Below are 13,739 nucleotides of genomic sequence, written 5' to 3' on the forward strand. Positions count from 1 at the left end.
AAGTCCACCTCCTCAATTTGGGATGATTCATTGTCTATTCAGGTATTCCACAGATGCAGGGTACATCAAGTTGATTGTGGAGATTTAATCCGCTGCTCCTGAGGCTGCTGGGAGAAATTTCCCTTTCTCTTCTTTGTTCACACAGCTACTGGGGTTCATCTTTGGACTTGGACCCACCTCTGCCTGTAGGTCTCCTGAGGGCGTCTGTTCTTTGCTCAGACAGCACAGGGTTAAAGTAGCTGCTTATTCTGGGGCTCTGGCTCTCTCAGGCCTGGGGGAGGGATGGGTACGGAGTTCGAGGGAAGCCTGTGGCTGCAGAGGCCTGCGTGACATTGAACCAGCCTGAGGCGCCATGTGTTCTCCTGGGCAGTTTGTCCCTGGATCCCGGGACCCTGGCAGTGGTGGGCTGCACAGGCTCCTGGGAGGGGAGGTGTGGAGAGTGACCTGTGCTTGCACACAGGCTTCTTGTTGGTGGTGGTAGCAGCAGCCTTATCGTCTCATGCCCATCTCTGGGGTCCGCGCTGATAGCTGTGGCTCACGCCCGTCTCTGGAGCTCCTTTAAGTGGCGCTCTTAATCCCTTCTCCTTGCACACCAGGAAACAAAGAGGCAAGAAAAGGTCTCTTGCCTCTACGGCAGCTCCAGATTTTTTTCCCGGACTCCCTCCTGGCTAGCCGTGGCGCACTAGCCCCCTTCAGGCTGTGTTCATGCAGCCAACCCCAGTCCTCTCCCTGGGATCCGACTGAAGCCAGAGCCTCAGCTCCCAGCCTCCACCGGTCCTGGCGGGTGAGCAGACAAGCCTCTTGGGCTGGTGAGTGCTGGTCGGCACGGACCCTCTGTGCAGGAATCTCTCCGCTTTGCCATCTGCACCCCTGCTGCTGCGCTCTCTTCCGTGGCTCCAAAGCTTCCCTCCCCACCCCGTCCACTCCCTGGTGTCCACCTGCACAGGGGCTTCCTAGTGTGTGGAACCTTTTCCTCCTTCACAGCTCCCTCCCACTGGTGCAGGTCCCATCCATATTCTTTTGTCTCTGATTTTTCTTTTTTGTTTTGCCATACCCAGGTACGTGGGGTGTTTCTTGCCTTTTGGGAAGTCTGAGGTCTTCTGCCAGTGTTCAGTAGGTGTTCTGTAGGAGCTGTTCCACATGTAGATGTATATCTGATGTATTTTTTGGGAGGAAGGTGATCTCCACGTCTTACTCTTCCACCATCTTTAAGGTCCCCTCTCCGTGACTCTATGTTTAATTGTTTGAGGACCTGCCAGACCATTTTCCAAAGTGGCTGCACCAGTTTATATTGTCACCAGTAGTGTGTAAGGCTTCTGATTTCTCCACCAGCATGCCAACACTTGTATTATCTGACTTTTTGATTCTAGCCATCCTTCTGAGTGTAGAGTGATATCTCATGGTGGTTTTGATTTTCTGATGACTAATTTTCTTTTTTGTTTAAATTTAATTTATTATTTACTTTTGGCTGTGTTGGGTCTTCGTTGCTGCCCATGGGCTTTTTGTAGTTGCGGCGAGCGAGGGCTACTCTTCATTGTGGTGTGCGGACTTCTCATTGTGGTGGCTTCTCTGGTTGCAGAGCACGGGCTCTAGGCACTCAGGCTTCAGTAATTGTGGCTCAGGAGCTCTAGAGCGCAGGCTCAGTAGTTGTGGCGCACGGGCTGAGTTGCTCCACGGCATGTGGGATCTTCTTGGGCAGGGCTCGAACCCCTGTTCCCTGCATTGGCAGGTGCATTCTTAACCACTGTGCCATCAGGGAAGTCCCAGTGACTGATTTTCTTGACAACTAATGGTATTGAGCATATTTTCATATGCCTATTGGCGATTTGTACGTATTTTTGGAGGAATGTCTATTTAGATCCTTTGCCCAATTTTAATTGTTTTTTAAATTATTAAGTCATAAGAGTCCTTTATATATTCTAGATGCAGGTCCCTGATCAGATATATGACTTGCAAATATTTTCTCCCATTCTGTGGGTTTTTTTTTTCCTTTTCTCAGTAGTATCCTTTGAAGCACTTTTTTCTTTTAATTTTCATGAGGTACAATTTATCTATTTTTCTTTTGTTGTTCCTGCTTCTGGTAACATATCTAATAACTGCCAATCCAAAGTCATAAATGTTTACTCCTATGTTTTCTTCTAAAGAGTTTTATAGTTTTAGTCCTTACATGTAGGTCTTTGATCCATTTTGAGTTAACTTTTGTACATGGTATGAAGTAGGGTCCAATTTCATTATTTTCCATGTGGCTATACAGATCCATGTGTTTAAAAAAGCTATTCTTTGGAATTCCGTGGTGGTCCATTGGTTAGAACTCTGTCCTTTCACTGCTGAGAGTGTGGGTTCAATTCCTGGTCAGGGAACTAAGATCCCAAAAGCCATGCAGCACAGCCAAAAAGAAAAGAAAAGAAATTATTCTTTCCCCATTGGATGATTTTTGTCTCCTTGTGCAAAATTGTTGACCATAGACACATGGTTTTATTTCAGGAAATGTTACTCTCCAAATGTGTTCTTCTTCTTTTGTGTGTGTGTGTGTGTGTGTGTGTGTGTGCTCTTCTTTTTCAAGATTGTTTTGGCTATTCTGGACCTCTTGAATTTCCACATGAATTTTAGGATCAACCTGTTCGTTTCTGAAAAAAGAAAAAAGCCAGCTGGGATTCTGATAGGGATTGTGTTGAATATGTAGATCATTTTGAGGGGTATTGCCATCTTAACAATGTCAAGTCTTCTAATCCATGAACATGGAATATTTTTCCATTTATTTATATCTTCCTTAATTTCTTTCAATGATGTTTTATAGTTTTCAGTGTACAAGTCCTGCACTTCTTTAATTTAATCCTAAATAGTTTATTTTTGATGCTGTTATAAATGGAATTGTTTTCTTAATCTTATTCTCATTTTGCTCATGACTATTGTATAGAAATAGAATTTTTTTTTTTTTTTTGTGGTACGTGGGCCTCTCACTGCTGCGGCCACTCCCGTTGTGGAGCACAGGCTCCGGATGCGCAGGCTCAGTGGCCATGGCTCACAGGCCCAGCCACTCCGCAGCATGTGGGATCTTCCCGGACCGGGGCACGAACCCGCGTCCCCTGCATCGGCAGGTGGACTCCCAACCACTGCACCACCAGGGAAGCCCTAGAGTTGATTTTTGTACATTAATATTATTAAACTTCTTTATTAGTTCTAATGGTATTTTACTGGAATCCCTAGGAATTTTATTTACAAGATCACATTGTGTATTAATGGTTTCACTACTTCATTTCCAGTCGTTGTTTTTTATTTCTTTTTCTTTCCTAATTTCTTTAGGTAGAACTTACAGTACAGTGTTGAATAGCAATGGTAGGGGTGGGCATACATGTCTCTTTCTTCATCCTAGAGGGAAAGAATCCAGTCTTTCACCATTAAGTATGTTGTTAGCTGTGGTTTTTTCATAGATGCCCTTTATCAGGTTGAGGAAGTTCCCTTCCACTCCTAGTTTGTTCATTGTTTTTATCATGACAGTGTTTTATCAGGTTTATTGGATTCTGTCAGATGCTTTCCACCTGTTGAGATCATCATGTATTCTCTGTTTTGTTGATATGGTGTATTATATTAATTGGTTTTCACTTGTTAAAGCAACCTTACATTCCTGGGAAAAATCCCACTTGATCACATTGTATAATTCTTTTATATGTTGCTGGATGCAGAATACTGCTGTTTTGTTGGGGATTTTTGTGTCTATATTCATAAGAGATATTTGTCTAATTTTCTTTACTTGTGATGTATTTGTCTGGTTTTGGTATCATAGTAATCCTGTCCTTATAGTATAAGTTGTGAAATGTTCCATCCCCTTCAATTTTTGAAAGAGTTAGTAAATAGTATTAATTATTCTTTAAATGTTTGCTCCAATCCTGTGGTGAAGCTGTATAGGCCTGGCCTTTTCTTTTTCTGTAGTTTTTTTTTTAATATTTATTTATTTTGGCTGTGCCGGGTCTTAGTTGTGGCATGTGGGATCTTTTACTTGTGGCATGCGGGATCTTTAATTGCGGCATGCAGGCTCATAGTTGTGGCATGCAGAGTTCTTCATTGTGGCATGCAAACTCTTAGTTGCGGCATGAGCGTGGTATCTAGTTCCCCAACCAGGGATCAAACCGAGGCCCCCTGCATTGGGAGTGTGGAGTCTTACCCACTGGACCACTAGGGAAGTCCCTGTAGTTTTTTAAATTACTAATTCAATATCTTCCTTCATTATACATCTATACAGATTGTCTGTTTCTTCTTGAGTCAGTTTCAGTAGTTTGTCTTTCTAGGAAATTGTTCATTTTATCCAGGTTGTCCAATTTATTGGCATACATTTTTCATTGCATTCCTTTGTAATCCTTTTTATTTCTCTAAGGTTGGTAATGATGTCTCTTTTTTCATTTCTGATTCTAGCAATGAGGCTTCTCTCATTTTTTCTTAGTCAGTCTAGCTAAAGTTTTGTCAATTTTGTTGGTCTTTTTAAAGAACCAGCTTCTGGTTTCATTAATTCTCTCTATTGTTTTCCTGTTCTCTCATTCATTTCCACTCCAATCTTTATTATTCTCTACCTTCTACTTCTTTGGGTTTAGTTTGCTCTTAACTAATATGGAGAGTTATATTATTGATTTGAAATCTATTTTTCCTTCTTTTTTTTAAAGTTTCATTTTATTTTTTTCCAGGTTTATTGAGGTATAATTAACATACAGCACTATATAAGTTTAAGGTGTACAGCACATTTTCTGTAAAGATATAATTAATTATATGTTTATATGTTTACCAATATAATTATATGTTTATGGATATAATTTTCCATCTAAGCACTTTAGCTGCATCCCATTAGTTTTATTATATTGTGTCTTCATTTTCACTCATTTTCAAAATATTTTCTAATTTCTCGTTTGATTTGTTTTTTCACCCATTGGTTGTTTAAAAGTGTCTTGTTTGCTTTCAATATATTTGTGAGTTTCCCAATTTCTTTTTTGTTATTCTAATTTCATTCCACTGTGGTCACAGAACATATATTGTATCATTTTGTATTTTGAAATTTATGGAGGTTTGTTTTATGACCTAGCATATCATTAATTCTAGAGAATATTCTATATGCATTTGAGAAGAATGTCTATTCTGCTGCTGTTGAGTGTTCTCTAAAGGTCTGGTAGGTCTAGTTGGATTATAGTGTTTTTCAAGACATATTTCCTTCTTGATCTTCTAATTGTTCTGAGTATAATTCATTTTAATAAAGTTCAAGAACACCCAACTATATCAATAATTGCATTAAATATAAATGGTCTAAATCAGAGGTCAGGACACGTTTCTTAAAGACCCAGTAGTAAATATATTTTCAGCTAACAGGCCATAGGGTCTCAGGCACAACTACTCAACTCTGCCATTATAGGCAGGAAAATAGACATAGATAATATTTAAACAAATTAACATGAATGGGTTCCCAGAAAACTTTATTGCCAAACAAGCAGCTAGCCCATAGATTGTAGTTTGCTCACCCCTCGTCTAAACACACCAATTAAAAGATCAAGAAAAGAAATAAAGAATGTCAGATTGACTAAAAAATCAACACCCAACTACATGCTGTCTATAAGAAACCCACTTATATATGAATACACAGCTAGGTTAAAAATAAAAGGAATTGAAAAAGGTACACTATGCAAACACTAATCCAAAGAAAGCTGGATTGGCTATATAAATATCAGAGAAGATACTTTAAAACAACAAATATTACTAAGGATAAAAGGGATATAATGAAAAAGTGGTCAATTAAACTTGACAACATAACTATCCTAAATTTGTAATGTACGAAACAACAGAGCTTCAAAATACATGAAACAAAAACTGATAGAACTGAAAGGAGAAATAGACAAATCCACCCTATGGTTGGAGATTCCAATACAGTAATCAATAGAATAAGTCAACAGATACTCAACAAGGATATAGAAGACATAACTAACACTATCAACCAACTTGATTTAATTGACATTTATAGAATGCTCTACCCAACACCACCAGAATACACATTTATTTTCAAATGCACGTGGAGAATTCAACATAGGCCATATTCTGAACCATAAAACAAACCTGAAAAGAGTTAAAAGTTTTGAAATCATGCAAAGTATTTTCTCTTACCATAATGGAATTAAATGATAAATCTACAAAATATATGTAAAATATATTTTACAGTTATATTTTTCCAAATATATATTTGGAAATTAACATACTTCTAGTTGATATAGAGGGATCATATATCAACATATTAAAGGCCATGTATGGCGAACTCACAGCTACCATCATACTCAATGGTGAAATACTGAAAGTCTTTCCTCTGAGATCAGGAAGAAGACAAGGATGCCCTCTCTTGCTACTTCTATTTAACATAGCAATGGAAGTTCTAGCCACTGCAATCAGACAAGAAAAAGAAATAAAGTGCATCCAAATTGGAAGGGAAGAAATAAAACTCAGTATTTCCAGATGACATGATACTATATATAAGAAACCCTAAAGTCTCCACCAAAAAATATTAGAACTAATAAATGAATTCAGTAAAGTTGCAAGATACAAGATTAATATACAGAAATCTGTTGCTTTTCTATACACTAATAATGGACTATCAGAAAGATAAAGCAAGAAAACAATCATGAATAAAATCACATCAAAAAGAATAAAATACCTAGGAATAAACTTAACCAAGGAAGTGAAAGACCTATACTCTGAAAACTATAAAACATTGATGAAGGAATTTGAAAATGATACAAAGAAATGGAAAGATATCCCATGTTCTTGGATTGGGAGAATTAATATTGTTTAAAATGTCCATACTACCCAAGGTGATCTACAGACTTAAGGCAATCCTTATCAAAATACCCATGCCGTTTTTCACAGAACTTGAACAAATAATCCTAAAGTTTTTATGGAACCACAAGAGACCCCGAACTGCCAAAGCAATCTTGAGAAAAAAGAACAAAGCTGGGATATCATGCTCCCTGACTTCAGACTACTACAAAGCTACTGATACCCAACAAGTGTATAGAAGACATAAATAACACTATCAACCAACTTGATCTAATGGATATTTATAGAATGCTCTACCCAACACCAGAATACACATTTATTGTAATCAAAACAACACATTTATTTGTAATCAAAACAACATGGTACTGGCAAAAAAAAATAGACACATAGATCAACAGAACAGAATAGAGAACCCAGAAATAAACCCATGCACCTACGGTCAATTGATCTATGACAAATGAGGCAAGAATATACAATGGAGAAAAGACAGTCTCTTCAATAAGTGGTGCTGGGAAAACTGTACAGCCACATGTAAAAGAATGAAATTAGAACATTTCCTCACACCATACACAAAAATAAACTAAAAATCGATTAAAGACCTAAATGTAAGACCTAAAACCATAAAACTTCTAGACGAGAACATAGGCAGAGCACTCTTTGACATAAATCATAGCAATATTTTTGGATCTGTCTCCTACAGCAAAAGAAATAAAAGCAAAAATAAACAAATGGGATCTAATTAAACAAAAAAAACTTTTGCACAGCAAAGGAAACCATTGACAAAACAAAGAGACAAGCTATGGAATGGGAGAAAATATTTGCAAATGATATGATCAATAAGGGGTTAATATCCAAAATATATAAAGAACTCATACAACTCAGCATCAAGAAAAAAACCAACAACCCAATTAAAAATGGGCAGAAGTACTAAATAGACATTTTTCCCAAGAAGACATACAGATGGCTAACAGGCACATGAAAAGATGCTCAATATCACTAATCATTAGAGAAATGCAAATCAAAACCACAATGAGATATCATCTCACACCTGTTAGAATGTCTACAAATAACAAATGTTGGTGGGGATGTGGAGAAAAGGGAACCCTTGTACACTGTTGGTGGGAATGTAAATTGGTGCAGCCACTATGAAAAACAGTATAAGGTTCCTCAAAAAACTAAAAATAGAACTACCATGTGATCATGCAGTTCCCTCCTGGGTATATATCTACAAAAAAAGAAGACAATAATTCAAAAAGATACATGCAGGATTATTTACAATAACCAAGATATGGAAGCAACCTAAGTATCTGTCAATAGATGAATGGGTAAAGAAGATGTAGTATAATATATAAAATGGATTATTACTCACCCATAAAAAAGAATGAAATTCTGCCATTTGCAACAACTTAGATGGACTTAGAGAATATTACCCTTAGTGAAATAATAAGACAGAGAAAGCCAAATACTCTATGTTATCCCTTATATGTGGAATCTAAAAAATAAAACAAACCAATGTACATAACAAAGCAGAAACAGATTCACAGATACAGAGGACAAACTAGTGGTTGCCACTGGGGAGAGTGAAGTGGGGAGGGGGCAGCACAGGAGTATGGGATTAAGAGATACAAACTACTATGTATAAAATAGATAACCAACAAGGATATATTGTACAGCACAGCAAAATATAGCCATTGTTTTGTAATAACTTTAAACTGAGTGTAAGCTATAAAAATATTGAATCACTATGTTGTATACCCAAAACCAATATAATATTGTAAATCAACTATACTTCAATTCTAAAAACATACTTTTAAATAATCAAATGGGTTGAAGAGAAATTCACAAGGGAGATTAGAAATAGTTTGAATGGAAGTAAATGAAAACACAGCATGTAAAAATTTGGAGGATACAGCTAAAGCAGTGTTCAGACAAAACTTTGTAGAAATAAATTCCTCTATTAGAAAAAGAAAGATCTTAAATAAGCCTCCACCTTATGGAAAAAATTAGCAAATTGAACCAAATGAAGCAGAATGAAAGGAATAATATAAGAGCAGAAGTCAATAAGATTTAAAACAGAAAATAATAGATAAAATTGATGAAACCAGGGCTTCCCTGGTGGTGCAGTGGTTGAGAGTCCGCCTGCTGATGCAGGGAACATGGGTTCGTGCCCTGGTCCTGGAAGATCCCACATGACGTGGAGCGGCTGGGCCCGTGAGCCATGGCCGCTGAGCCTGTGCGTCTGGAGCCTGTGCTCCACAATGGGAGAGGCCACAACAGTGAGAGGCCCGCGTACTGGAAAAAAAAAATTGATGAAACCAAAAGCTGTATTGTTGTTATTGTTTGAAAAGATCAGTGCAGTTGAGAAAACTCTAGCCAGGCAGATCAAGACACAAATTAACAATATCAAGAATGATAGTATAGACATCACTACAGATGCTACAGACATTAAAAAAAGATAAAAAGGGAATATTCTGAAGAAATTTATGCCCATTAATTTGAAGGGTTAGATGAACTTGACAAATTCCTTGAAAGTCAAACTATCAAAGTTCCCACAAAAAGAAATAGATAACCTCAATTGTCCTATACCCATTGAATTCATAGTTTAAAATCTAGTAAAACATGAAAAGGATAACAGATTATAACCAAGTAAGTTTTATCCTGGGCTCAGCATTGTAAACTCAATCATTTAATTCACCGTATCAACATATTAAGTGACAAGACTCAACATCCATTTATTATAGAAACTCTCAGCTAAACAGGAATAGTGGGGAAGTTCCTCAAGCTGATAAAGTCCATCCACAAAACTGAAACCTACAGCTAATGTCATTTTTAATGATGAAAGACTGAATGCTTTCCCTCTAAGGACATAAACAAGTCAAGGATGTCTACTCTCACCACTCCTGGTCATCATCATCCTGGTGGTCCTAGCCAATGCAATAAGGCAAGCAAAAGGGTGGGAAAAGACATATAGAGTAAAAAAGATCAAATAAAACTATCTGTAGTTGCAGAGGACACATGATTCTCTATATAGAAAATCCAAAGAATCTACAAAAAAGTTATGTGAACTAATAAATGAGTTAAGCAAGTCACAGTATACAGGTCAATATTCAAAAGTTGATTATAGTTCTACATGCTATCACTGAAGTTCAATAACAAAAAATACCCATCAATAGTGATAGAAGTCAAAATAGTTGTTAACTCTGCAAAGGTGGTATTGACTGGAAAGGAGCACAAGTGTTGGAAGTGTTCTATATCGTGATCTGGGTAGTGTTTATATGGGTTTGAACATATATAAAAATTCATCACCCTGTTTGTTTAAGATTAATGTACTTCACTCAGTTTATTGTATGTATGCTATACCTCCAAACTTTTGAAAACGTTCAGTCTAACAAGGGTGATTGGAAACCATCTCACATAGTATGGTAGATGCCACCTGATACAAGATTCTGCCCATGGCGATAACCAAGAAATATTGTTGACTGACTAAATGAAGCAGTTTGGAAACTTTCCATTACTTTGTTTAAAATAAAGCCACAGTTGGTTTATATTGCACTGTATTTTCTGGTTAACTCAGTCATTAAAGTAAGGCAGGTAAACGTATTTGAATTAGATAGCAACAAGATTTTTCCAGGCTATTTGGGAATATCATGGTAATAATTTCAGGAAATGTAGACAACTCTAGTGAATGCATTTCAGGGTGTGAAAGTATTGGTGAGTTTATAGATTTTAAAATGTAAAAGATCTGTCTACAGGAGCTGGGATAACCTTCAAATTATAAGTAAAATTAATTTTCCTCAATAGGAAAATCTCCCCAGAAGAGAGATTAGAATAGAAGAGAATGATAAAATGTAATCGCAGAGAATGTTGCATTTTTGCCTCTTTCTTAGGGGACTTCTCAGGTGATCCATGTGAGGCATTGCTTCTGCTGTATGAGTTTGAAGTTAAAGTCAAAATGAATGACCCATTACTGGACAGCTTCCTGGAATCAGTGTGGGAACTGCCTCATTTAGAAAGTAAAACATTGGAAACAATCGCATGTAAGAGCTATATTTATGTTTTTGGAAGGCTGGTACCCATTTAAATCGTACTACTTTTTTCTTTCTTCTCTCTCTTCTCTCTTTCCTCCAGGTGGGAAGCAGTGTATCCTCATAGCACTTTGTTTCTTCTTCTCTCATGGCATTCTCAAACTATTTTGTATTATAATTGTTTGTGCATTTATCTTTTTCTTTCTATGAAATTATAAGCTCTTTAGGGTCATGAGTAATAATTACTTGTATTTTTTGTACTTATAAACCCTAGCAAAGTGCATTGCCCATAATAGTTGCTCATATTTATTTTATGTGTAGAATCGAATAATATAACTACAAAATAGAGGTAGCTCAAATTTCAGAAAGTTAGTTTTTCTCAGCTAGTTAGAAATAGACAATCAGCTGCTTCACTAATCAAAAGTGATACACTCTTAGCCATTTATGAAAGTGTACAGAGAAATATTGGTGATATTTTTAACACAATTGCCAACCTCAAATTTGTCATTGGGCTATAAATAGTATTGGGGGGCTCAGAGCCTCTATGGGGATATACTGCAAGAAATGGCCTCATTATGTTCCCTTTATATCTTTCACCCTCCTCAGGAACCTGTGTGTGGCTAATAAAGGTATTAGGTAACACCAAGTGCACAAGAGTCACATTTGCCTTTCCTTGTCTTGCCAAGACAGAATTTCTAGGGACGTGGAGCTGGTGGCATATACTTAATAGACACATGATGGTGACCACTGTTCCTTGTATAATGGAACTCCAACTCTAGAGGCCTGGTAAATGCGCCTAGAAGTTTTAGGGGTTTTATCTCTGATACTTACTCTTATGTCAAGTGTTTCCTGTTTTTAATATTAGGCAGAAACAGTATATTTAGTATAAATCTGTTTTTGATTAGTACCCTTTTACTTACCTGCTTTCTGTTTCCTTCTTAGTGTGCCCCTCCTTCACTTTGGTTCCTAAGATTATTGCTTCACTTGTATGACTATGTGCAGGCTCACAGAAACAGTTGGTTCTCTGTTGATGTTTGCTGAAGAAAAAATATAACCTGGTGATCCTACCATGTTACTCTGCCCAGAAAGTAGAAGCTATCTCTGAAAGCCACCATGGATTCATTGTTTTATAAAATTCGTTTTTGGGTTTTTGTGTTTGTTTGTTTGTTTTCATCTGTCTCAGGTCAGTTTCATTAGAGAAAGTCAGTTGTAATGTGGGATGAAAACTGTGATGGATGAGATATGGTATTCACAATCTTTTTGCTTCCCTTCCTGTAGCATTAGCAATGGAAATGCCTGCACACTATCCTTCTATCGCTCTAAAGGCCTTGAAAAAGGCTTTATTTCTCTACAAAAAGAAAGAATCAATTGATGTTTTGAGATACAGGTTAGTAAATATAATTCAACACTGAATCCTAGTTTTTGATAGCCAAAAGTGCTATAGTCAATGTCCCACATAAGTCATCAATCATACTCAACTGACTCAAAAGATGATTGGGCCACTCCTGTAATTCCTGGACTAAAAGGCCCTCAGAATAGCTCCATATTTAGAGTTGTGTGATAGACCGAGGCAAGGTAAAGGAGTCTGGTTTTCCCAAAGGAGAAAAGAGGGAGAAAGTTGCTTCTTTGTGTGGGTCTGTGTATATAATAAAATTACTAATGAAGTACCTTTCTTTCTTTCATTACTGAATATGCCAAATATACAGAAAAGTGCAGAGATTAATATAACAAACACCAGTGTATCCACCACTCAAATTTAACAGATGTTAACATTTTGCTACATTTGCCTCATATATATTTTTCTAAGCACCTTTCTTTAAGGACCAATAAGTGCTGTACATAATATAAAATAGTATTTATTGAATATTTTATGTTCTCTATGCCTAAACATGGGGGAAAGATAGATATTGTGTGATTTTTCTCTGGAAAACTTCATTACAGTCTTCCTTTTCTGAGACATGAGAGAGCTCTCCTGGAATTACTCCCGATTTAAATCCCAATTCCCTTCTGCATTTTAGGATGTAATGAGATGCTTTAAAGTATCTGTAGATTAAACCAGCTCATAAAATATAGTAAACAGACACAACTCCTTAGTTCAGGAAACTAAAAAAAAGTGAAAGACAACCGTAGGCATAATAAAAGGAAGGATTGGTCAGCCCCCTTTATATCTTCAAAAATCTGTCTTCTGAGCTTGGAGGCCAGATAAAATTGAAGGAAGAACAGAAGTGTTTTGAAGCTCTTAGTCTGGGATGAGATCCAGATTTTACTTATCTTAGCCATGAAGTCAATGATTTCTTTCCTTATGGGATGAGTTTTCTCTTTTTGATTTTCAGCAAATGTGTGCACAGCTTGGTTAACCTCTTAGTGCCAGATGGGGTGCCGAATGAAGAACTCTGTCCCCTGGAAGAAATTTGGGGCTATTTTGAAGATGCTCTGAGCTTTATTAGCCACATTGTAAGTCAAACAATGATATTAAACTTTAAGCTAATTTTAAAGAACTAAATTATCTTATGTATTAGAAATTATATAGAATAATGCTTTTTGATATGAGTTTTAATGTAAATAAATTTGTATTAAAATGTGGTTACACACTGTAAAATTTCCCTGGGTCTGTGAAATGTAAATAGTTAAAAGTAGAAAATTTCTAATACAAGTATACTATGGATTAGGTCAAAGTAGCAGTACCATCTGGCATTTTGAATTACTTTGTATTTTCAAAACCTGGTAGAATTATTATTTCCCTGTGATGAGACTAACCCTTTGAAAAAGTGCATTATCATTCCTGCCACTTCTGAGACAGGTAATAGAGTAGAAGGAACAATGAAGACCTGTGTTTTAGTCCCTCCTCTGCTGCTTTTTTTTCTTTTCAGTGCAGGTTTATTCAGTAATTTTTAAATTAGCTTTATTAAGATGTAA

General features: G+C 36.7%; 1 protein-coding gene across 1 annotated transcript in view; it reads left to right on the forward strand.

Moving 5' to 3' along the window:
* Nucleotides 1-13,739, forward strand: part of TEX11 (testis expressed 11) — a 376,012-nt gene that overhangs the window by 342,104 nt on the left and 20,169 nt on the right. The window contains exons 27-29 of the mRNA XM_059050388.2: nt 10,686-10,835; nt 12,102-12,210; nt 13,157-13,277. Of these exons, the coding sequence (XP_058906371.1) occupies nt 10,686-10,835; nt 12,102-12,210; nt 13,157-13,277 (380 nt within the window). The remainder of the gene's footprint in view (nt 1-10,685; nt 10,836-12,101; nt 12,211-13,156; nt 13,278-13,739) is intronic.

Source organism: Kogia breviceps, chromosome X (assembly GCF_026419965.1).
Source record: "Kogia breviceps isolate mKogBre1 chromosome X, mKogBre1 haplotype 1, whole genome shotgun sequence".
Classification (NCBI taxonomy): domain Eukaryota; kingdom Metazoa; phylum Chordata; class Mammalia; order Artiodactyla; family Physeteridae; genus Kogia; species Kogia breviceps.